The 26,810-nt window shown below is 40.8% G+C and overlaps 1 protein-coding gene across 2 annotated transcripts in view; it reads left to right on the plus strand.

The window, feature by feature from the left end:
* The window catches only part of LOC127430650 (protein Jade-1-like), a 110,293-nt gene that overhangs the window by 54,245 nt on the left and 29,238 nt on the right, over positions 1 to 26,810 (plus strand). For both annotated transcript variants that reach the window (XR_007895465.1, XM_051680576.1), the window contains exons 6-10: positions 5,959 to 6,170; positions 6,262 to 6,429; positions 14,966 to 15,082; positions 18,454 to 18,939; positions 25,924 to 26,041. Coding sequence is in view for 1 of the 2 variants with exons in the window: in XM_051680576.1 (XP_051536536.1) it covers positions 5,959 to 6,170; positions 6,262 to 6,429; positions 14,966 to 15,082; positions 18,454 to 18,939; positions 25,924 to 26,041 (1,101 nt within the window). In the remaining variant the exon portion in view is untranslated. The remainder of the gene's footprint in view (positions 1 to 5,958; positions 6,171 to 6,261; positions 6,430 to 14,965; positions 15,083 to 18,453; positions 18,940 to 25,923; positions 26,042 to 26,810) is intronic.

Consider the following 26,810-nt stretch of genomic DNA (forward strand, 5'->3'; position numbering starts at 1 on the left):
TCCCCTGTCATACAGTCGGCGCTGTCGTTCTTGAGCTTGGAGCAAATTCTCCTGTGTTAGTTGCCCCAAGGTGTGGAGTTTTGCTCTAAGATCAAGAATGTACTGAATTTCATTTTTACTGTTTGAAGGTCCTTCCTCCCAGGCCTCTCGCAATACATCAAGCACGCCGTGTGGGTGTCGCCCATACAGCAGCTCGAATGGGGAGAAGCCAGTGGAGGCTTGCGGGACCTCTCGTACTGCAAATAACAGGGGGTCGAGCCATTTATCCCAATTTCTGGAATCATCGTGCATGAACTTACGAATCATGTTTTTGAGTGTTTTATTAAATCGTTCCACCAGGCCATCCGTTTGAGGATGGTATACACTGGTGCGAATCGATTTAATATTTAACAGCTCGTACAGTTCGCGTAGTGTTCGTGACATAAATGTTGTGCCTTGATCGGTGAGGATTTCTTTCGGAATCCCCACCCGGGAGATTATTTTGAAGAGTGCCTCCACAACACTACGTGCTGAGATGTTGCGAAGAGGCACTGCTTCCGGATATCGTGTTGCATAGTCCACTAGGACCAATACAAAGCGATGTCCGCGTGCTGACCGTTCTAATGGCCCGACGAGGTCCATTCCAATTCTCTCAAAGGGGACCTCGATCAGAGGGAGAGAGCGCAATGGCGCTTTTGGGGTGGCCGGTGGGTTAACCAACTGGCATTCGCGGCATGCCGCACACCACCTGCGGACATCGCCACCAATGCCCGGCCAATAGAAACGGGCTATTAGACGGTTCAGTGTTTTCCTTTCTCCTAGGTCACCTGGTATCCACCAACGCTTGGTGAGTACCCCCCTTGACACTTACCGGTATCCGGTACGCTCCGGCCCGGTCGGGGACAGCCTGTGGGAGGTCAGAGACCCGCACCACCGTCCCCAGCTCCATCAGAGGGCACTGATCTCGGAAGTGGCTCGGGTCTCCGCATCTCCAGCAGGCCGGCCCAGGCGCTACGCCCGCACTTGCGTCGGCGGGCGCCCCCCCCTGAGGGGGAGAGCGGCGGGGCATTGGAGTAGGGGAAGGTGTCGCCTCCCACACCCGGGGAACTGGTCTCAGGGGCTGAGGTCCTCCTCGTCTGGGTGGGGCAGGAACGGGACCTGGAGAGAGAGCAGACGAGAGAGAGAGAGGGGAGGGGGAAGAAACAGAGGGAGGAGAGAAAACGTAGGAGGGATCTTCTGCCCTCGGGATCGCCGCCATGCGGTCCTCCGCAAGTCGGATAGCTTCCTCCGCCGTCCCTTTTGGCAGTCGAACTATGAACTGTTCCAGTACCACCTGGTCGATAATTCCCTGGACGTCGCGATCCCCCGCTAGCAGCCATCTTCGGCAGGCGTCACGGAGCCGCTGGGCAAAGGCAAACGGGCGGTCGGAGCTCTCCAACTTCAAGCTCCGGAAGAGTTGACGACTTTCCTCCGGAGTGCGACCAACTCGTTGCAAGATGGCTCTTTTTAAATCTCCATAGGCCAGGAGGCTCGACGCTGGCTGTTGTTGAGCCGCGAGCTGGGCTTCCCCGGACAATAGTGGGATCAATCGGGCTGCCCATTGGCAGAGCGGCCAGCCCCAGATCTCGGCGGTCCGCTCAAACAAATCCAGGAAGGCCTCGGGGTCGTCCGCCGCCCCCATTTTCTGTAATGCTGGCGGGGGTAACGGCATGGGAGTGTCCAGGGTCACGGCTGAGGATGCCCCCTGGCTGAGGAGGCTCCGGATCGCCTGCCGGTCCTCGGCTTGAGCATGCATGAGCTCGACAAACCGGCGGTCTTGATCTTGTCGGAGCTCAAGCAGCGTTTGTTGGTGGTTCTGATGTAGGCTGGCGAGGGCTTGGAGGATCTCCGCCAACTGGGAGGACTCTACGGGGCAACTTCCGTCCATCTTCGAACCTTTCCCGGGATTCGGCACCAGTGTAACACTTCTCGGTTAAAGGAGGAGGCAAGAAGCAGATTTTTGTGGTTCAGGTAAGCCTTTTATTCGCCCCACTGCAGCAAATGCACTCTTCCAGGGCTTTCACCGTGTTCAATAATTCGGTTTAAACCTAAGTAACTATTTCAGAAAAATAAACTCTCAGCTTCGCAATAATCAGCTCTTGGCTTCACAATGAGGTCTCTAGTACCCAGGCTCTATCTTTCTTCTGAGTGCTGCGTGGCCCTCTTTATGCCGCTCTCCCCGTGCTCACTGAAATTAGAGACAGATGTTAGACATAATTTAGCTCAGGTGTAAGCACCCTTACCGCTTTCTCTCTCTCCAGAGAGATGCTTGACCACGCCCCCGCTGCCACAATGCTTTAGAACCCATTCCTTAATTTAAAAAGTTAAAAATTAATGTACATATTAACACATTAAAACAAAGGCAAGTTGCCTTAGAACATAGTAGGCTAATACAAAAACAAATAAATAAAAGCAGTCAGTGGCTTTCCTTTCGATATTGTTTTTTTTACATTATTCTTAAAATCCAGATATAGTGGTCTGGCACCTCTGGGTGCCCCCGTTGTTCTGACACCTGATCAAAAGGACCTCGAGGTGCCATAAATAGCTGTTATAGTAATAATAACAATAATAATCATTATAATAAATTAATACTAATAACAATAGTTTTCAAAAGGTTTGAAAGAGATGAGAAAAAAAAACAGCCAGAAAAAAAAAAACGGCCAGTAGATTAGGTATAAATCTAATATGAAAAGTAATACATAATAATAATTAAAAAAAACATACCCATAATGGGTAAAGTAATATAGCAAGGGAAGGGACAGATATGATACTGGATACTGTTAATAACAAAGGTGAAGATAATAATGATAATAATAATTATAATAATAGATGTTTTTTTTTTTTAAATTGCAGTGTTAAAGAAACAGAGGTAAATGTATAATATTGCTAATACTAATGACAGTAGTGGTATTAGTAGTTGTGATAATAAAATGTGCAACTATTACAGAACAGTAAAGAGTTGTGTGAATGTATGTAATTGATTTTTAAAAGAGGCAGCCTGTCTCTCCTTAGTGACATGAACTCTTAACAATTGTAACCATTGTGTAATTGAAATTTGATCTTTATTTTTTCAGTTGACCAGAATGTTTTTTTTTGGCGATAGCTAGAGACAGAAGGAGGGGAGTTGTGTGTTCAATGGGTAAATTTGATTGCATTTGATTGCTGGAGGTGTGCCTACTGGGTGGCGTCTGCAGTGTGCTGGTGCGCCTCGTGAGCATGCCCCCATCCCGTCTTCCCTCATGCTTTATTTAATTTATGGGTTTTTTTTTTTCTCCCCGGTTTTCATTGTCTTGTATTACCTTTTTATCCTTATCTCATATTCTAATCAAATCTCATATTTGGATATACTACAAATTCAAATCACTGAATTGCTGAGATTGTCTGTGAGTTGTCTGTATGTTCACTATGACTGTCTGTTTATATGTAGATATTGGCTTTTTTTTTCTCTCGTTTTCTTTTTTGTAGTATGTTGCATAAAAATAAAAATTAATAAAATAATAATAATAAAAAAAAATTATTTTGTATTACTATTAACAACATAATAGATAGTGACAGGTCTATTAGGCTGCATTACTGCGCTTACACTGCAAAGTCTTTTTTTTTAAATAATTTTATTTATTTATCACACATACATTTGCGCACATACAGTGAAATTCTTTTTTTTTTTTTTTTCACATATCCCAGCTAAGCTGGGGTCAGAGTGCAGGGTCAGCCATGATACGGCACCCCTGGAGCAGATAGGGTCAAGGGCCTTGCTCAAGGGCCCAACAGTGGCATCTTGGCAGTGCTGGGGCTTGAACCCCTGACCTTCAGTAACCTTAACCACTGAGCCACCACTCATATCTGATATTTTGATACATACCTGATTTGTTGCACCTGTCTGCAGTCACGTAATACATAAGTGACTGTTTTTGTTTATCACTCGCGGGATGAACATTGACCATGAAGCACAATTATATGTTCGGGCATGCAGCTGTATTTTCGCATTCACCAATAACGCTCTCGCCTCACGGTAAATGTGGTTATATGTAGGCCTATTTGTTGTCTCACGACTTAATGAGTATTTCCACCTTGTTTTCATGCATAGAGCTCTAATACATGAAATCTCTAGGTTTTCCCACACACCTTTGACAGTGCAGTTTGTGGATGTTTTTTCCATCTGCGCTGGAGATATTTCAGAAGTGCTACTACAGGGCTACTTTTGATGGTAGATAGCTTATCAAACATATCTTTTAGTTCTACCAGAAAGACTTGGACAGATAAGAATTAACATGAGTTTAGTGATAGAATACTTTCATTTGGTGTAAGACCCATCTTACGGTTCAGTGGCAGATTTTCACCTGATATGTCAGAGCCTGCCAGAAGAAAATGACCCCCAAAAGTAAATTAGAATCTAATTTAAAAACAATACCCCTGAAAGAAGAAAACTGAGAACAATACAGTAACTCGGAAGAACAATGACCAGGTCTTCACAAGGTGAAAAAAAGAATCTTAAAAAAACAGAGAGAAAATTTATATATAAACTGAACCCTGTGAAATGACAAAGTGTGAACATGGATTGTGTAAAACTCATTCAAAAAGGGTAACTGTGCTGTGTGATGCATTTGAGTCCTTGCAGAAGAGTGAGCATTGTTAGTGCAATATCCTTGTAAAAGGATAAACAGTGCTTTTGATACGTATTAGCCCTTTCAAAAGGGTGAGCATTGTTTGTACCCTTGCAAAAGGGCAACGTGTGCATGGTCTGGAAATATGATAAATACACAAATATACAGATAAATAAATATTAATAGATTGCCATAAAACCAATATACACCGATCAGCCACAACATTAAAACCACCTGCCTAATATTGTGTAGGTCCCCCTCGTGCTGCCAATACAGCACCAACCCACATCTCAGAATAGCATTCTGAGATGCTATTCTTCTCACCACAATTGTACAGAGCGGTTATCTGAGTTACCGTAGACATTTTAATGTTGTGGCTGATCGGTGTATATGCAATCACTGAAACTGAAAATATTGCAAGGTTGACCTCTAATAACTGAAACTACTTAACCTATGAGTGTGGGGAATATATAGAAATAAGGCACCACTATTCATTATTTATATATATATATTTTTGCAGCATTTCTGATATTTCTGTGTTCATTGATTATTAGTCTCGGTGGTCAGTTACCTACAATGTGTTGGTTGGAACATGGCTAAAAATATAAGAAACGTGATAGTACACAAATTAAGCAGATGAATGCAAGTCACTTTCAGTCATTAAGAGACTGAACATGATGGAGAAATGTTAACCAGGACCACATGCCTAATTATTATGCATAATAATGAATATGCTTGATGAAGAACCTGAGAATTTAAAAGCATTAATATACTTTAGCATGCAAGAACTGTTTCACAGATGAAACTATAACTTGTATTTGGCTTTCCCCTACTGAAATGCTCTACTGTTGTTGTTGCAGTACTTTTGTGAATCTGGTGGACCATGCAGACTTTTCTCATATCTCTTATGTTGAATTGGTATGAGCTGATTACATTTGTAAAGGAGAAAGCATTGCTGCTTGCAAAAAAAATGATAAACTGTTTACTGGATGCAGCATAGCGAGTATGGTGAACAGTCAAATGATAAACAGTAATAGAAGAGAAGCCTAAATACCCTAGACTGCCACCAGATATAGCATATGACAAAATTCCCCCAAAAGAAAAAACTGAGCTTCTTGTGCTGCGCTGAGGAGTGTGAACATCATGGTGAGCGGGACAGAATATGTAACAAATCCAATATAAAGCAGCTGGTTGTTGCAAAGGCAAAGTGTCTGAATGATTAGGGTGCAAGGTGAAAACAAACACAGCTCAAGCAATGCAAGACAGCTGTATGGAACTTATATAATGGACACTGCCTTATGATTGAATGAGAACGTGTACCTGTGTGTGTTGTCAGCACTGCCGGAGCTGGATGAGTTGAGTATGGAGCAGGTGCTGCTGGAGCTGGAGAGCAGGTGTGAGCAGAACATGCAGCGAGCCATCGAGACGGAGGAGGGGCTCGGCATCGAGTACGACGAGGACGTGGTGTGTGACGTGTGTCGCTCACCCGAGGGTGAGGATGGCAATGAGATGGTGTTCTGCGACAAGTGCAACATTTGTGTGCACCAGGTGTGTGAACCAGGCAAATATGAGGACACCTTTGCTAGTCTCAAACGATTGGCTTTTGTGTTGACACAGATGTTGTTTTTGCATCTTTAAGGCGTGTTATGGCATCTTAAAGGTGCCGAAGGGTAACTGGCTGTGCCGCACGTGTGCCCTCGGAGTGCAGCCCAAATGTTTGCTGTGTCCCAAGAGAAGAGGAGCCCTGAAACCCACTCGCAGTGGAACAAAGTGGGTCCACGTCAGCTGTGCCTTATGGATCCCAGAGGTACAAACTGATGGCTCATTTCAACCTTAATAGAGATTGAAAATAGTGTTTCATATACATGAATAATTAACATTAGTGGTTCAGTCTCACGCAACCTGTCAAGAACATGTCTGGGTCATATTTCACCCCAAAATCAAAATAAATATGTGTATTAACTTGTGTATTATTTGAGCTGTAAGTTGTTTAAATTGTCATTTTTACAGTCGTTTTAGGGTTTGTTGACAGTACATCATCATGGTAGTGAAGTTGTAAAATTGGCTATAGCTTTACACAGAAAAGGTTAGTAAGTGATTTTATAACACTAAAATAATGTTTACACTTTTGAATCAGTTAGTATTTAAACATTTGGCCCCCATTCACTTATTAGTGCCTCACTGTAACCCATATTTTTGCTTTTTTTAAAGAAATGGAGGAAAGAGTCCAAATTATTTTTTGTGGTAATCAACATTATGCCACAAATGCTGTTGATTGAGCTTAAATTGAATTGAACCCAGAACATTAACACAATTAATTCAATTTGAAAAATGGCATGTTTCAATAATTACAAAATTGCATTATCTCTACTTTGCCTAATGTGCATTGTTACGGAAACAAAACTTTTTTTCTCATTCACATATTTCCAAATGTTTTGGCTATTAAATTAACATAGCTTACAAAACTAATGCACCGATACAGAGGAGATGATAGTATTTCTCCAGATTTGGAATGAGAAGCTTATGAAAAACTTAGCAACTCCTTCATGCCAGTTGAATAAAACAATGCAAAACTAAACATTTCACAATGAACATTTGTCAGTGATTCATACACTAAAAGTAGTTAATGGTCTGTAAAATTATTATTTTATAAATTAATAACATTTTATTTAATATCAAGGCTATTTAACACATCCAGATATTATTTTTGTTAATTTACTATTAACTACATTGTAGCATTTGCTTACATTATATTTTGTGATTTCTCAGACCTGATGAACTTACTAAATAAATAACATCCACCCCTCCTGCACTTTTGGCTTCTTGCTGGGGAGGAGGTTTTTATGCAACAAACAGATGCATAAGTGAGATGAGCCAATGGGGTATTTGAAATTACCCATAGAAGTTTCTTTGTTTTATCGTCTTCACAGGAATAAAGCAGGCCTCTCTTGCATGTCAGTAACACTGCGTGTATGAATGAACCCAAAAAATGTACCATTACTCGAAAGTCCTCACTTGTATTTTCATTACCGCTACCTCTTTTGGTACCTCTTCATTTTCACATCACACAAATCAATCAAACCACAAAAGGACCCACAAACAAACTGTAATCAAATGGTTGGAAGTTGCAGTTTAATGCATTTTATTTTACACATTTAAAACATTTAGGTGGCCTGGGAAAAAAATGCAATAAGGTGTTATAAAAAGTTGTCATGGAAATTACAATTGTACTACTGTACGAAGTGTGAAACAGAAATCAGGAAACTGTCGCAAGGACTCTAAGCACGTCACTTAGCGTCTTTTCATGTTCACTCGTGCTAAAAAATACATTCATATGGATGACACTGCAAACTTGCTAATTACAATGTAATAATACATTGCAATTGTAATATTTCCGGGGCTTTCTTTGTGTCTTGTCATTTGTGGAAGGACAGCTTTTCAACTGGAAATGTGAAACTTGTTCAGTCAAGTGTAGTGCTAAACACACACACACACACACACACACACACACACACACACGCCCACATTGAGCTCTCCATAAGACTGCAGAATATTTTATTGAAAAGAGGACAAAAGGAGAACTGGCATGAAGAGACAGATTGAATGAGGAAAGTCTGCTCAATAACATCTTGACATTGAAGAGTGAGAAGGAATTCTGAACTGCACAAAAATGAGTAAAAGGACAGAAATGTTTGAAATCGCTGTTGAACTGAACAGCATACAAGCTGCAGCTGAAAATGATTTTACAGCAGCTGTTCATCTTGAACAGTCATCCAGAGTGTTTTGAACAATTAAAACATAATCTCATTCTGTTTTTTTTATTAGAAGAGAAAGGGCAAATGCACTTAAACTAAAACCAAAGCTGCTGCTGTATAGCAGAATATTTAGCCTCTCATTAATCGTTAACTGATTTATTTGGGTGAAACTCAAGAAAACATGTCCAGTATGTCCTATAGTATACACAAAGTTGAAGTGAGAAGTTTACATACACCTTAGCCAAATACATTTAAACTCAGTTTTTCACAATTCCTGACATTTAACCGTAGAATACATTCCCTGTCTTAGGTCAGTTAGGATCACTACTTTAAGAATGTGAAATATCAGAATAATAGTAGAGAGAATGATTTATTTCAGCTTTTATTTCTTTCATCACATTCCCAGTGGGTCAGAAGTTTACATACACTTTGTTAGTATTTGGTAGCATTGCCTTTAAATTGTTTAACTTAGGTCAAATGTTTTAGGTAGCCTTCCACAAGCTTCTCACAATAAGTTGCTGGAGTATTGGCCCATTCCTCCCGACAGAACTGGTGTAACTGAGTCAGGTTGTAGGCCTCTTTGCTCGCACACACTTTTTCAGGTGTGCCCACTAATTTTCTATCAGATTGAGGTCAGGGCTTTGTGATGGCCACTCCAATACCTTGACTTTGTTGTCTTTAAGCCATTTTGCCACAACTTTGGAGGTATGCTTGGGGTCATTAGCCTAGTTTCCATCCACCTTTCGTGCTATTTTGTTATCGACAGTGAAAATGCGTAAAATACATTTGCGACATTTGCCGTCTTCTGCCCGTTTCCATTCAAATGGCCTTTTATCGATAAAAATGATGTGTGTGATGACGTCATGCCTAAAAAAACACTTTGTCACATAAGTTTTGGTTTATTGCAAAAGAAATCTGCCCTTAAGCCGTTTCCATACAGAAATGTGTGTTTATCGCTAATTCGCCTCCCAGATGTCCCTATTTTTTTTCCTCTGTAGTTTTGGTAAAATGGGGAGAGTATTGAGACAATTCATTGAAATTAGCCAGCTTACTGTCATTTTAATTTCACAAATGAATGCAATCAGAAGATGAGGAATTGCAATCAAAAGGGAACAGTTGCTCTTCTGATAGGACTGTAATATTGGTCCTGATATTGCGCCTATCGCAGTTTGCCACCGGTTCCGACCCAAAAGCGAATCGTCATGGCCCTGTTCAAGCTGGCAACCTACACCAAGTAGCGGGGGAAACTTTCGGTCTTAGTATAAGTACCATCCATTGATGTCTATATGCTGTGTGCACAGCTATTAAAGAAAAATATGTGGTGTAATATCAGGGTTTACATATGATACATTCCTGATATTCAATAGGCTATTTTGAACAATCATCTAATCTAAAGCATTGCCAACTCGACTGCATTATGTCCCACATATTTGTCCAGCAACTTTTAATGACCAACTGAACTCGATTATCATCTAAAATACATTTTTGTGTCATAATGCAATTTACATTTTGGACTCGAGTCTGGAGCCATTGCTGAAGCGGCCTCATATGCATCAACGTGAGCGGGGCGGCCACCGCCGAGGATGCCATATGCCCTGGAGCCTCTGAAAAAGTTTCAGTGGAACCGCTGTTTTCTGTTTGAACGCCTTCAAACAGGCCAGCACCACATCAAGGAGACTGAGTCCAACTCCAAACCGAGAAAAGAGATGCTCTGAACCGAGAGGAGCTTGCTCTTTTCCCTGTTGACCCGAAGCCCTAGTCGGCTGAGGTGTGAGAGCACCAGGTCCCTGTGTGTGCACAACATGTCTCGAGAGTGAGCTAGGATTAGCCAGTCGTCGAGATAGTTGAGAATGCGAATGCCCACCTCCCTTAACGGGGCAAGGGCAGCCTCTGCAACCTTCGTGAAGACGCGAGGAGACAGGGACAGGCCGAAAGGGAGGACTTTGTACTGATACGCCTGACCCTCGAATGCAAACCGCAGGAAGGGTCTGTGTCGAGGAAGGATCGAGACATGGAAGTACGCATTCTTCAGGTCTACTGCCACGAACCAACCTTGATGCCGGACGCTCGCCAAAATGCGTTTTTGCGTCAGCATCTTGTGTCTTGTGTCTTGGAGTCTGTGTAAGGCCCGGATCAGTACTCACAGGTCCAAGACTGGCTGCAACCCACCACCTTTTTTCGGTACGATGAAGTAGGGGCTGTAAAACCCTTTCTTCATCTCGGCTGGAGGGACAGGTTCTATTGCGCCCTTCCGTAGGAGGGTAGCGATCTCCGCGTGCAAGGTAGCAGTGTTTTCGCTCTTGACCAAGGTGAAGTGAATACCGCTGAACCTGGGTGGGCGCCTGGCGAACTGAATCATGTAGCTGAGTCGGACGGTCCGGATCAGCCATCGCAATGGATTGGAAAGTGTGAGCCACGCATCCAAGTTCCGTGCAAGGGGGACCAAGGGGACAACATCGTCGGACGTACCGCCAGGTGGGGCCTCGTGGCGGGGCGGAGCTCGAGGTGCCACACCACGTCGTGGCCATGCTGAGTCTAGGGACATCGAAGCACTTACCTGGCTCCTTGTGACCACCCCCGGAACAGCCTGGGATGGGGGAGGAAGAGGCCTGTCCTCGTAACACGTGGAGACTGCCACATCAGGGTAGCTGTGTGCCACAGCTGGGCGCTTGGGCGGAAAGGCCACCGCTGGAGCACCGATCCTGCAAGAAAAAACCCATGGACGGTAGTCATGGTGACGACCGTACACACCGGGTATGTGACCCAGGGAGGAAGGAAGCCGCTCTTTTGCTGAACTGTTGGGTACCGCAGCCACTTGGGCATGCGGCGAAATCAAACAAAAAGGCAACAAAAGATTTTCCGCCCGGCCCTCCACCGGGGGATAGAGTGGTCTTTTTACCAGCTCCAAGTGAGTGGGTTCCCTCATCCCTGGGTCGCCCGTCTCAGGGGCGCTTTGAGGACCTCCATGGGTTCTTAGACGCCGGCTGTGAGACGGGTGGCGTCTGCTTCCTGCAGTGGGCTCCACGCCGGGGCCGGGCCGAAGGGGCGGTCTGCGGAGAGCGAAGTCGGTCGCTGAGCGCAGTTCCTGCATCAAATCTGGGGCGGAACTACCCTCATGCAGTTCTTTCAACGCCTTGGCTTGGTGGACCTGCAGGAGAGCCATGGCGTGCAGGGCAGAGGCGGCTTGTCCAGCAGCGCTGTAGGCTTTAGCCGTCAGGGACGACGTGAGCCTACAGGGCTTGGACGTGAGCTTAGGGTGTCCGCGCCAGGTGGCGGCGCTCTGCGGGCATTTTACTGCGAACGCCTTATCCACCGGGGGAATCGCCGTATAGCCCCTGGCCGCCCTGCCATCAAGGGTAGTGAGAGTGGGGGAACTGCAGAATCGGGGCCGGGCAGTAAAAGGTGCCGCCGCGATTTCGTCAGCTCCTCGTACACTTCTAGGATGAATGGCACTGGAGCGGGGCGTGGCTGCTTTGAGTGGCGCCGCGAGCCCAGGAACCAATCATCAAACAGCGAGGGTTCAGGGGAGAGCGGACGCTCGCGGCCGCCCGGGAAAGCATGTCCGTCATCTCGGCATCGGCCTGTGACTGGACAAGCCCGCTCTCCGATGCTGCGCTCGAGAGCTCATCATCTTCGCAGGCTCCGAACAAGAAGCCAGTCTTGCTGTGAGACGAGCCGGCGAACTCATCCGGAAGCCCGATCGGGGCGGACGAACGTGCTGGGGAATGGGAGGTCCGCGGGGGGGATACCCGGCGGAGACGATCCCATTTGGGTCCCCAAATCGCCCCCAGTGCTGGCCACGCTGGCCTCATACCCGTAGGTAGAAGGACCGAGGCGGGGAGCCGCTGGGGTGGCTTGTTTCTTACGAAAGCAAGCCGTGACCGCAACGTTGCCATGGTCATGTTCTCGCAATGAGAACATGAACCATCCATAAACGCTGCCTCCGTGTGGGTCACACCCAGACACGAAAGACAGCGATCATGACCATCCGAAGTTGAGAGATAACAACCGCAACCAGGAATAACACACAATCGGAAAGGCATCTTTAAAAAAACGTGTCTTTATAAAGACATTCCGTGTGTGCCGCTCTTTTAGAGAAGTTTATACTCTTTTAGAGGAGAAAAAAGCTCTTTCAGAAAATATACTCTCTTGTTTTCTGCCGAAGCGCCCAGGGGCGTTCTCTGCAGTGCACCAGTGCAGAGGAGGGAGAAGCCGCTGAAATGCACCGTCAGATCCAGCAGAGGTGAATGAACAGTAGAATTCAGCTCAATGAGCATGACCGTTCGGCTCCGAAGAGAAAATCTGAATGAGTGGTTGCATACCAGCTCCTTTTATACCCGTATGTCCGGGGGAGTGGCATGCAAATACCACTCACCAATTTTCATTGGCCTTTTATCAAAGACCAGAGGTGTCTCGGGCTCCCAAGAGTGACCCCCTAGTGTCACTACATCGACACCAACGTCGAGTGAGTGACAGATAGGGAAGCACAGTTAACTTAGTGTATGTAAACTTCTGACCCAATGGAATTGTGATATAGTCAATTAAAAGTGAAACAATCTGTCTGTAAACAATTGTTGGAAAAATTACTTGTGTCAAGCACAAAGTAGATGTCCTAAACAACTTGCCAAAACTATAGTTTGCTAATGTGAAATCTGTGGAGTGGTTAAAAAATTAGTTTTAATGACTAACTAACTGTAAACTTCTGACTTCAACTGTATATATATATATATATATATATATATATATATATATATATATAATACATATTAGGACTGGGAAATTTAACATGTTAATTTCTGCAACATTTAACATGTTTTATTTTTGGTTTAACGCATTGTCCACGCAGTGTCCATTTCTTTTTTACTTCCTGAAACTTCACACGATTGGGGAAAGATGTCCCGAGTTGTTCCTGGCAGGCTACTCATCCTTACAGGCTCCGATTAGGGTGGGGGTGGTGTTAGGGCATCTGCTGCCTGCCATGAACAAACCCAGGCACATTTGTATAATGGGCGAAATTCATCAATGTTTTTCCTCACTTTCTGTGACTAAAATTGGCATATATAAATTTTCAGGAGGTACACGCTTGACTCAACAGCACATCCTTGCACAGAAACTGATTGTGTTGATCTGTGCATGCTTATTCATTGTGCGCAATGCATGACCCGGGCATAATAAACACGGGAGCGGATTTACTGTACGGAGAATGAGGGTTCTTCATCCGCAAGCAGGCGAATGATGCGGGCAAGCTGCTGTATCTCTTCGCATTACCCGAAAACACTCACTGACTTTCATCTGAACCCATTTCAAAAACGAAACCGCCCGAGAGAGACCCAGCGTGTGCACGATACATACTGAGAAGGACCTGACCATTCATCAGTCTGCAGTCACGTATACTTGTAGAGACTGAACGGCAGCCAGAGAAAATAACATTTTTGAGATTTTAAACTCCAGCAAATTAAACTTCAAATTTCAATATGTCTTATATCTTTATGTATAGTGTCTAATAATACAATGCAATGTATACTTAAGTTTCTCTTGCCAATAAATCTGCCCATTTGATCCTATTATAAAAAAGTACACTGGAAAACGGCAGAAGATTTTGCCCAAATTCTAAATACAGCATGTCCACTGATTTTATGGCATGAATACATGACACGTGTCAAAGATTAAGACCTGTAAAAATGTGTCTAATTAACTCCATCTGCAAAAAACAAAAACTGTACATATTTAAATAATTAAAATAAATGACTAACCAATTTCTTGCAAGTTCTTTTGAGACAAAGTATGAAGTATATATATTTATGATGATTTTTGTCATGTTTGTTGTAATGTGTCGTACCATAATTTAATCCTGATTAATCACAGAAAAATGTCTGATTAATTAATCGATTCACAGCCCTAATATATATACACTCACAGCATATTGTACAGTATATGACATCCATGTTGCAACAACCTGCATGAGGTAAAAAGAGTATTCTTAAATACTGCGTTACTAATTACAGTTTTAGTTGTGTAAAAGTCGATTAACAGTTTAGCCCTTGTTTGGACATTGTACTTTTGAGGTGTTTTGTAATTCTGATTATTCTCGATGATTCTCATTAGAATCTCATTATTCCATGTAATAAGGTGATTCTCAGTAATTGTTTTAATTAAAATCAGCATAACTTAAATCTAGCACAACAAACGTTATCTTGATGTAAAAATACTTTACAATTAAAAAAAAACAAAAAAAACAACATCATCAATACTGTAATGAGAATAAGATTTTTCCTCACATCACAGTAATTCTGTGATTTTGTAAGGAACATTTTGTCAATGCAAAAAAAGAAAAAGAAAAAGCTAATTATTTTTTTGTTTTGTTTTTCATATTGATTTGGGGTGAAATATGACCCAGTATGTTCATGACAATTATGCGCTCATGAGAATTATTTGTCACGTCTATGGTTTTATTTCCTCTTAGTGTAGCTCTTGTTACACAGCTCTCGATTTAAACCCTTCTATTGAACAGAAATGTCATGTTTTGTACAGTGGACTGTGTGCTATGCTTTTGAATGGTGTTTGTGACATGTTTATATATTGCTGAAGGTGAGTATCGGCTGCCCTGAGAAGATGGAGCCCATTACAAAAGTATCTCACATCCCAGCCAGTCGATGGGCCCTGTCCTGCAGTCTGTGCAGGGAACACACGGGCACATGTATACAGGTGAGAGACATGCACGCATACACACTTCACAGTTGAAGTAGGGAGGGTAGAATTCAGTTTTTTGCGTTGTATGGACAACTCTTACCTCTTCAGCTCCGCATCACTCTTGGGTCCATGGGTGGGGCCAGAAGTTTACTTTTAAAATGTGAAGTCCCTAGACACATAAAGAGTCATATGTGGTACCATTTGAAAGCTTCGAATCAGAACTTTTCACAGAACTCCATCGCTTTTTTGCATTTATGTTAGATCAAATAAAAAGATGAGACCTGAAACTAAAAATGATAAATGATAGGCCAAACATCAGTGTTTCAAAATACCATGATGATAAATGAATAGACCTATATATATGAAAAATAAAACTAATCTGTCAGTGCATTTAAATAAATAAAGAACTGAACAGGGCATCGAATTTTAAACAAAGGCCTCACCACATTTAAATGAGATGTGTTTTAAATGCCAGCAATATCTGCTGAGGGACTATATTTTTTATTCATGAAAAAAAACGCAAACATTAAATAATAAAAATAATCTAGATTAGGGCTGCAACAACTAATTGATAAAATAATGAAAGTCATCGACAATGAATTTCATTATCGATTAGTTGGATATTTGCGGTAAGCACGGAGAAGCCCTGTCAGTGACGTCACTTCACAGCCCAGTTAAAAATGGGTTGCATTATGAAACTCGTTTGAAAAACAACGGAGACGAGTTGTAGCGGAAGAAACACGACCCAAATTGTCCAGCACACGAGAGCACTTTATAAACACTTAAAAGAAGATGATAATAATCACACAGTTTAATGTGGACCGGTTGCTGTGTCAGGTGCGTTTACAGAGTGCTTGTGCTATTTGAAGCGCGAGAGTTGTTTCTCTCCAGTGCATAACTTACATTTTACTGCTGTTTTCTGTGTTTTATAATGTAAACATGTCATGAGTTCAAAATCAGCCACGTATTCGCAAAAGTCTCTGAGTCTCTGTTAAACGCTGAGCAAGCGAGCGCATGCATCCACGTCAGCCAAACCGATTGCAATGGAGAAAGGGAGCACAATCATTTTGATTAAACTGTCCAACATCATACCATGATTTCAGATTCAGTGTAATTAATTGTGCAGCTTTCATGGATATCAGACTGAAGTCTCAGCAGTCAAGGTGTGCCGGTTTTTAAAGTGTTTCCTCCTGTTCATGTAAGCGCATGTAATACAGTGAGCACCGGGATGAGTCTTTTACAGATGATTGTACTATATTAAACTGTATATAATGCTGAATATAATGTATAATAATGCTAAGGGTCCTGATAATGCCACATCATGTAATGTCTGATTTCACTAGTAAATTTATACTATAGCAAACATTATTTTACTGGATAAACATACACAATATTTTTTAAAAGAATAGTTTAGAAGCATGTAATCAGTGAAAATACTATTTAAAAAAAACTATAATATTAAAATACTTAAATGTATATAATCAGTGACCGCGTACAAGCGTACTGTATCTAACATAATTATGTATTTTTCAGCTGGGCAGAATTATTAACATTTCTATTCTCGTGTCACATTGCTGGGCAAATTTTTTTGTCCCTCTCCATCCCGGATGGATCATTTTACTCTTTAATGAAGAGCATTTTTCATTAAGTTTTACAAGTAAAGGAACTGTTTCGCATATGTCCTGAAAGTAATAATAATAATACATTTAAACTTAACTTCTGATGATTCAGGCTTTGTTCAAAGTTTTGTGAGAGTAAAGAATCGTTAATTCAGTAATGTAAAGCAAACCAAATCCTGACGCCCTTTATTTCAGTTTTCTGAAAAATATTTTAATAAAATACAAGAAATAAAATACAGTTTTTATCTGATTAATCGATTAATCGTAGAAATAATTGAAGATTAATCGATTATCAAAATAATCGTTAGTTGCAGCCCTAATCTAGATATTTCACTGTCAAAAAAGGCTTAATCATTCATGCGTCATCATATTTTTATTCAGAAACAAAAGCTACATGTTTAGGAAGGAGAAGTGAGCGAATCCTTTTGACACCTGCCGCAGAAAACACTCTCGGCTGGGACAGACGTGGAAGGGACAGCTATACGTGAGAGATTATAAATATCGACTCTCATTCATTTTCCACCATTGGAGAGGGTTCTGGTCCGGGTCCATGCAGTGATCTTTATCATATATCTCCAGCTCTGTTGGTCGGCTAAATGTGTTTGAGTAGTATTAAAAAAAAATAAAAACAATTGATGGCCGTTATCACTTCAGCAACACCAGATGAAGATTCTGACTCTGAGCTCACATCCTTGACATTCTGAGCATTACTGACATTATCTTGACATCATTTTACAAATATTGCATTGTACTACATCAGTTCCCACTTTTGTGAAACTTGTCCATGCAGCACATGTTTTCCATTATGTGACTTACGCTAACAGTTTAGCTCCTGCTGCAAATAATGTGAGGTGGCTACCGTCAGATTTATGAAAATGTTTATGCTATACTTATTTATACTAATCGTAATAGTATTTGTGATTAAAAAAATATTTAAACTATAATAATTCCAATATTAACACACTGTCTTAAATATTAAAATTAAAAACCTTTTTAATATTTTTTTGTTAAAAAATTACTAGTTGACGTCATTAATCGACTAGTGAGTTGTTGAACGACTAGTCAGCCATTTTTGCACATCCCTACAACAAATACACGTCTCATGACTGCTCCAATCACTGTTTCTCAGCCACAAACTCTATATCAGCTTTTACCTTAGGCTGGTGTCTTCAAAATAAGCCACTTTTTATTTGTTTTTGAGCTTGCTTGGGTAAATACTCCAATTTTAGATCTCAGATCTTCTCGACTATGAAATGTATATCATTGTAAAGCTGAGGATGTCAGCTTTCGAACAGCACCTAGATTTAGCTTGTAGTCCACTCAGAGGTCGAGATATTTGACAAAACAGTGGGGAAGGTGTGTGCAATCACAAAATAGACTGGATGATCACATGGTGAGTGCTCAGCTGCGTTAGAGCACCATCTGCATTTCAGACCTGTATATTGTGAAAAATTTATTTTTCCTCATACACTGCCGTCTAGTGGAATGAATTAACACATTTAGCAGGGACAGAGAGCAAACAGAGCCTTAATCACAGGCTTTCAAAGACAGGATAAAAAAAATAGTCTGCTGTATGTGGAGTCAAAATATGCAGCAGAACTGAAGAGGTAATGATACTTTTATGGTACTTTTTTGATCTTAGACCTCATTCACTTTCAATATTAGGAAAAGTGCAGTGTGAACATTCTTTGGAACAACATGAGGGTAATTTTTGTGTGATCTCTTTGGTGAAGTGCTGTCCTTAATGTTGTCATTCTCGTTGCACAGTGCTCCATGCCATCCTGCATTGTTGCCTTCCACGTTACCTGTGCGTTTGAGCATGGACTAGAGATGCGCACTACTCTTGCGGAGAATGATGAAGTGCGCTTCAAATCATACTGCCTGGAGCATAGTAGTGTGTCTCACACCAGCAGCTGTGGGGGGAATGCTGACAGAGCCGAATCCCGTCACGCGGGGGTCAGTCCTTCTGAGGCAGAGCTGCAGAAGAGCAGCGAGCGCAAGCAGAAGCTGCAGGAGCTGGAAGACGACTTCTACACGTTAGTAGACCCCAAGGATGTGGCCGAGAGTCTTTGTCTGCCCGATGTGCACCTCGACTTCCTCTATCAGTACTGGAAACTGCGGCGGAAGGCCAACTTCAACCAGCCTCTGGTGACCCTGAAGAGAGATGAGGTGGACAATCTGGCCCAACAGGAGCAGGACGTCCTGTATCGCCGACTGAAACTCTTCACTCATTTACGACAGGATCTAGAGCGGGTAAGTACCCAAAATTGGACTTTTGAATTGTTCAGACGTTTCATTTTTGGGTGAACCATTCCTTTAATTTAGGCCTCAGTTATGTTTAATTGAAGAATCTACTTTGTCTCAGATGTTTCTCTTAAAATGGCTCAGGAGAAATAAAAATAGACTCAAATGAGACAATTGTTGCTAAGACTGTGGAGCTACAAAGTTAATGTGGACAGAATAGCTCAGATGATTTGGTCTTGGAAGAATTTGATGAGAAATGTTCTGAACTGTTCATATTTAGATCTCTTGACTTTTGATTGCAGACTTTATTATCTTGGCAGATCTGAGTACAGTTTGAGACATTGTTGAAATCTCACAATGTGGAGGCAGATTACTAGAGTTTTTTCTTACGAAAAAGGACACTACGCAAAGTACACACTTCGAAGTTTCGGGAGTGACAACCGCATTTAAACACGGGAGTGAATCCCTTAAATTTTTTATTCCATGTGTGTACAGAATACAGACGTTACTCCTTCAGTTGCGATGATTGACAAGTGATCACCATAGCAACGCTGCAGCACCTCGCACTGTGTTCGCTGTTTTTGAGCAAAGAGATTATCCACCAAGATGTATTATAATCAGGTAATGATTAGTTAGCTGGCGTCCACAGAATCATTGTGTTTTGTTTTTGCATGTCTAAGCAGCTTTTGTTAAAGAGTGCGCGCTCTCTCTGTACTGTATGTACGGGTTACCCAGAGACCGCAGGGCTGATGAGAGAAACGGTGGACTGGAATATATGAATGAATAAATGCACATGCCTCTTGAAATTGTGATTTACACCAGGAGTAGAAAGACACATCTCACGCGTGCATTAACAACTAATTGTTCCGTTCTGTTCCGTACACGCTGTGTGGAATTTTTTAAAATGCGGTTATCACAGCCAAACATTTTGGGAGTTATACTGGTTGTAGAATGCGGTTGTTACTCCCTTAATTTACCAAACTATGTGTGTACAGAACATAACCAAGCACTCAAAGGTGGATTGACAACTGAATTTAGCTGCAGTGTGCAAGTGACCTTAAAGTCTCCGTTTGATCTCTGTTAAATCTCAGTTGAGATATTAAAAAAGGTCTCATTTATGATTTTTCTTTCTTATGGGTGTGGGTATTTTCTATGTTATTCAAATAAAGCAGTAAATCAGTGTTATTATTATGAATGAGAACTCAAACAAAAACAAAATGAAACAAAGACTAAAAATCAGTTACATTTTTAAGACTCCAAACTGAATTAAACTTAAATAAAAAAGCAACATTTTTGTTGTTTTAGTTTTTATTACACAGTAAATCATAAAATGTAAAACCGGCCTTTGACTGTGTGCTTCAAAAATGAGGCTAGATAACAATAACAATAAACTGCCATGAGAAATTTGAAACATATTTAAATTACATCGCATTAACTTTGGCAGCCCTAAAATGCAAAATAAAATAAATAAATATACTGAAACTAGAAAACAGTGAAAAATTGAACTAAAACAGTCAGAGTAAAAACTAATGAAAACTAATTGAAAGGTCAAATTGAAAAAAAATAATAAAAATAAAAACTAATTGTAGTGCGTCCAATTAATCTCAAGTGTGTGTGTGAGAGAGAGAGAGAGAGAGAGAGATAATATAATATATATAGAGATATCTATATAGAAATATAGTAATGCTTTGGCAATACTATACTCCAATTGTCATGCCAATAAAGCTGAATTGAATTGAATTGAGAGATAGAGAGAACAGTGTCTTTTTATGTGGTGCTTATGAATAGAAGTTGTAGAGGTTGTGTTTAATCTGGTACACTGGTATTCAGTGTGAGTGTGTATAACAGGTCAAGATAAAGAGGGTAGGTAGGCAGGCAATCAAGTAGATAGTAGGGCTAGGCAATATCTAAGAAATATGTTCACAATATTTTATATTGCTATATCCGATTACATTGTATATTTGGCGACTTCCCAGCTCTGTGGTTTCGTAATTTCCCGATGTTGTCAAACAAAGAGTGTTGCGATCGGCATCGGGATATTTGTCAGATATCGTCGATATCTGATTATGTCCAGCCCTAGCAGATGGGTAATGCTGGAGTCCAGACCAGTGTTTCCAAAGTGTGGGCTGCTACATGCATGCATTGCAGAGGGAAAAAAAGATTTATAGGCTATTTTAAATATATATATATTCAAAATGCTCTTTGCAGTACATATATATATATATATATATATATATATGTACTGCAAAGAGCATTTTGTGAATTCTTGCATCTTTTCATAAAAAAAGGTTTGGTGAAAACAACGACTATTCCCTGATTTCTAAGAGGGCCGTTGTATTCTTAAGTTTGAGAACCTCTGGATTTTGATTAGCCTATCATTCACAATTCTTTATGCGATGAGTAGCATGGAGTTCAGTCCCTTATTGTTCAGCACAGTTTTGTAGGCTACACATTAGTCTATTTTTTAAGATTTACACATTTCAAGTTGTCATTTTATTCGTATAGCGCTTTTTACAACACACGTCATTTCAAAGCAGCTTTACAGAAAATTATGCTGTAATAGAAAATTAAGTTGTGATGTCTTAAAGTCCTCATTGTGTGGTTTAAATGAATAACGAGATTGAAAGATCATGATTATTAGAGATAACTCCGTTCAGTTTAATGGAGTTTTGTTATGAAATTGAAATGCATAAATCTTTAAATCATTTTTTGAGTGCATTTTTTGATAAATAAACATAAATAATCTTTAACATGCACGTGCTTGTTGATGGGATGGGATGTTTAACAAGTCATTTGCGCTCTTTGTATTTTGGACTTTAATCGTCATCGAAAATTAACAAGAGAAATATCACCCACGAGTACAACGATCACACCAGTGATAGTCCGGCACCGATTAACCACAGGGCTGATTGGGCTGTAGCCCAGGGCCTCTAAATCCAAGGGGTACCTATTACACCCATGAGATACCTAATATAAATCCATGTAAATGCCAGCCTAATGTGAAATACCATTTGTTCAGCCGAATGCGTGCTGGACTACAGCAGCACGAGCACAGGCACTCGAGTGCGCGCTCAGGGAATGTGTGTCACAGGTGCAGTGTGTTTATTTGAAGGACTACAGAAACAGCGTCTAATTTACAAAACGCTTCCAAACACAGAGATAAGGTACAGTTTACCTTGCCTGTGTACAAAGCTGATGGTTTAAATGGAGGACTTTAAAATGTTTAAGTGTTTAATGAAAAAGCAAAAGATACCTTAATAGCCTAACTATGTGCACAGTAACAGTTTATAATATTTGGTTAACCGCGAGAGTTCATGAGCGGTTATTCTGTTATTTGTTGGGACTCTGGAATAAAGAACATTCATTGCCATGTATGGCCTTTACCTTCCTACAAGTCCACAAGGAAAATGATAAACATGGCTTTTCTTTTTAATGGTTTTCTACGGAAAAAGCCCAATGTAATCAGGGATGCAAACTACTCACCTTTCAGCTGAAGTCAACTTTTCTGTAGCTAATTTGCTCAAATTGTTAGGTATAATTTTATACATTTTCCTCATTAAAATCACTTGAAAGGGTTACTTTTAGCTTCCACACTTAAAAAAACAAGCAAAAAAAAAAGCTTTAACAAAGCCAAAAGCTATTGGATGTTCCATGAAAATCGCATGAAATCATAGGATCTGTTTCCCTTTGAAGTGCATTCTCAGAGGCTGCATCTGTAGGTAGGTCAGAAGATAGGCAGGTAGGCAACCTATTATCACATAAAACAAAGTTTAAACAAGAAAGACTCCAATACAGAGTGGCACAAAACTGTTAATGAGCATTCCGGACGCAGAATGACATGCTTCATTGTAACTGGAGTGCTTGGAGTCACAGAGCAATCCCGGCTCACATTTAAAAGCGCTTAGCTGTTACATTTTAAATATTATTGTATTATTATAAATATTGCCGGCACACAACATGTAGTTCACGGCATCCAAGAGTTTGATAAGACTTTTTTTTTACTGTAACTGTTTATGTTACAGTAAGTCAGTGTCAGACAGAATCTGCAGAATGACTGTAATATTCCATTGGACCACCTTTAGCTTTGATTACAGTGCTCATTCGTTGTGGCATTGTTTCGACAACCTTTCGGCAACGTCACAACATTTATTTCCATTCAGAGTTGCATACATTTTTGGCCAAGATCTTGTATTGACGACAGGAGAGTCGAACAGCTCCGTAAAGTCTTCTCCAGCACATCCCAAAGACTTTCAATGGGGTTAAGGTCAGGACTCTGTGGTGGCCAATTCATGTGTGAAAATGATTCCTTCTGGACTCATCAGACCACATGACCTTTTTCCATTGCTCCACAGCCCAATCTTTATGCTCCCTAGCAAATTGAAGTAATTTTTTTTTTTCCGATTAGCCTTACTAACAAGTGGTTTTCTTGTGGCCACACAGCTGTTTAGTCCCAATCCTGTAAGTTCTCGTCGCATTGTGCATGTGGAAATGCTCTTACTTTCACTATTAAACATAGCCGTGAGTTCTACTGTCAATTTTTTTTTATGATGTGACTAAGCATTTTAGTGATCTCTGATCACGATCATTCAAGATTTTTTCTGACCACATTTCTTCCGCGAAGCTGGCGGTTCACCACTATCCTTCCAGGTTTTAATAATGCGTCGGACAGTTCTTAACCCATTTCCATTGATTTCAGCAATCTCTTTAGTTGTTTTCTTTGCTTAATGCAGAACAATAATTTGCCCCTTCTGAAACACAGTAACATCTTTTCCACGATCACGGGATATGTCTTCTGACATAGTTGTTTAAGAAATGAGAAGCTGCACACTGCATCAGTTAGGGTTAAAAGAATTGTTGCCAGCTGAAACAATCACTGCAATAATGATCCAATCATAGGCTCTTAAGTATCTGCTTATTTAAATCTAAACGCCGACTTTTTTTGGCCAGGCTTGACCAGGATAATGTCTGACAGTGAACATGCAGGCTTCAATGGCTGTAGCAGCGGTGTATTAGTAAACAAAACATATATAAAGAGACAAAACTTCTCAGAGAGAAGACCTGTTCACATGGAACTCAGAACAAATGTAGCTTTCTGTATCTATCTATTATTGTATTAGCATTAGGGCTGTAAATCGATTCGTTTTTAATCGAATTAATTACATGCCATGCCAATTAGTTGAATTAATCGCAATTAATTTAGTATATAAATATATCCTGAGAAAGTCCCTCAAATAACAATAATTCAATATATAATGATTAAATAATTATAAATAGTTGTATTTACACTGAATAATGTACAGATTTTGCTGTTTCAGAAGGAAATTGGTACTTTAATTCACCAAAGTGGCATCCAGCTGATCATAAAGTATAGTCAGGACATTACTGATGTACAAAACAGCACCACCACTATTTGAAAAAAGTCATTTTTGATCAAATCTAGACAGGTCCCATTTCCAGCAGCCATCACTCCAACACCTTATCCTTGAGTAATCATAATAAATTGATCATTTGGTACTAGAAAACCACTTGCCATTATATCAAACACTGCTGAAAGCTATTTGGTTCATTAAATGAAGCTTAACGTTGTCTTTGTGTTCGTTTTTGAGTTGCCACAGTATACAATAGACTGGCATGTCTTAAGGTCAATATTAGGTCAAAAATGGCAAAATTAGAAACAGCTTTCTCTAGAAACTCGTCAGTCAATCATTGTTTTGAGGAATGAAGGCTATACAATGCTTGAAATTGCCAAAAAACTGAAGATTTCATACAAAGGACAACTGGCTCTAGGGTGCAGACATTATGGGAAGAATTGCAAAGAAAAAGCCACTTTTGGAACAGAAAAACAAAAAGAAAAGGTTAGAGTGTGCTAAGAAACACAGACATTGGACAACAGATAATTGGTGTGGCAAAGGACACTTTAAAATGAAAAATCGGTGATCAAATCGGTATCAGCCAATCATGATATTAAAACTTCGGTGATCAGTATCGTGAATAGTGAGCATTCCTAGTGCCAGATGGCCTTATATTATTGGTGGACTGCACAACTGGCCATAGCTTTTGAAAATATGATTTTCAAAATCATTTAATTTAATTTTAAAGGAATACGTTTTCTTGTGGCTACAAATGAACATTCTAGAGGGGAAAGTGTTTGAATGTAAATTGCAGCAGTGCTCAATGCATCATGTCATGAAAAGATGAAGGATTATCAAAATCACTCAGAATGCTAACAATTTCTGTTATTATTGACATCGTTTAAAAAAATATTAAGGTACATTTTATGGTATTATGCAAACTGTCTTAAAAGCTAAAGCAGAGCACACAGTCAGCATGCGCTGCCACAAAAATAACAAAACTTAAAAAAACACAAGACAAAATAGGCCTACTTAGCGAGCTACCTCATTGTCTCCTGCCTACATTGGGAGCTGTCTTCTATGGCAGCATCCTACCTGAAATGATGCCTCATACGAGACCAATTTGGAACGCTCTACATAGGCGGCAACTCAGTGTGTCATACAAATAGTGCTCCTCACTTGCAGTGCACGAGACTCAACTCACTGATTTCAATACAGGTGACACGAGGCAATACTCTAATCAGCATAAATACACATAGCACACACATTGTGGCTAAAATATTCCGTTTTCGATCACAAACTATGTTTTGCAGTATTGAATGGATTATTAGTATATTTATAATGGAAAAAGTTTCTCGCATCATCCGCAGTCTTGAATTTATCACTGAGCTCATCACATTGCATTCTGAGATCGCCTACCAGGAGAAGGATACATACGATGTTACCTAAACAAGATATCTTAAGAGGCAGCATAATTAAGATACCTACCTTTTGGAACAGCCTTCTCGTCGGGAGCGGGCCTATGATGTCTTAAAGTGCTGCCTCCGGAGGACGCTCACTAGGTTTTGGAGCAAATTCATGAAGTTCACAGCATTGCCCCAGATTCTGTCTGAAGCTTTTCTCTGAAACTGTTTTCTTTCAGGTCAGAAACTTGTGCTACATGGTGACACGACGAGAGAAGATCAAACACTCTCTATGCAACCTGCAGGAGAAGATATTTAACCTGCAGATCCAGCTGTTAGAGAAAGACCTGACTGGAGGTACACACACATGCACACTCACATTTGTTTTGACATTATCATCAGTGGCAGCTTGTATTGGTGCCACAGTTTTAGCCCACTACACATCTAACTGTGTTCCCAAGTAATAAAGTGAAAATGCAACAAAGTGTGCAGCATAAGGGCATTTTTTTTCACGATCCCATTTCATTTTCAATGAGAGAGAGGCGGCAAAACGGAGGCGGCAGTCGAAGCGCTGCCACTTTCCAAGCTCGTTCACGAGAATCTTACCGCTTTGTAGTGCACGACTGCCTGTGGCGCACAACACGCAAGATACAGATATTTTATCTCTCCACGGCTGCCACTTGTCATTGACCAATCAGAGCTAAATTTATTCACAACCAATCAAACGACATATAACTTTTGTTTTGTCAAAAACAACATGGAGAAGAACATACTCGCTGTTGCTAAATTTCCTGACCTATATAACGTTTCTTTGAGCATTTACAGAGACATAAAAAGGAAAGCAGCCTCACGGAAAGCTGAGAGTGTACGAGTCAGTGTACCAGGTGAAAATAGACTACGGAAACATGTATAGCTTATGTTAGGAAAATAGACGAATGTGAGATGGGCCATGGACCGTTTACTTCAATTTTGTCTTCTGCAATAAGTGTCTGAAACATCAATTTTAGATAGATAGACATGTCACTGTACAAACTAGAGGCAGCAAAGCCTGCTGCCCACCGCGTCCTGTGTAAAACCACCTTAGTAGAGCGTGTGAGGTTACCAGAGGTAAAAATCCCATTCATTT

This window comes from Myxocyprinus asiaticus, chromosome 40 (assembly GCF_019703515.2).
Source record: "Myxocyprinus asiaticus isolate MX2 ecotype Aquarium Trade chromosome 40, UBuf_Myxa_2, whole genome shotgun sequence".
Taxonomy (NCBI): domain Eukaryota; kingdom Metazoa; phylum Chordata; class Actinopteri; order Cypriniformes; family Catostomidae; genus Myxocyprinus; species Myxocyprinus asiaticus.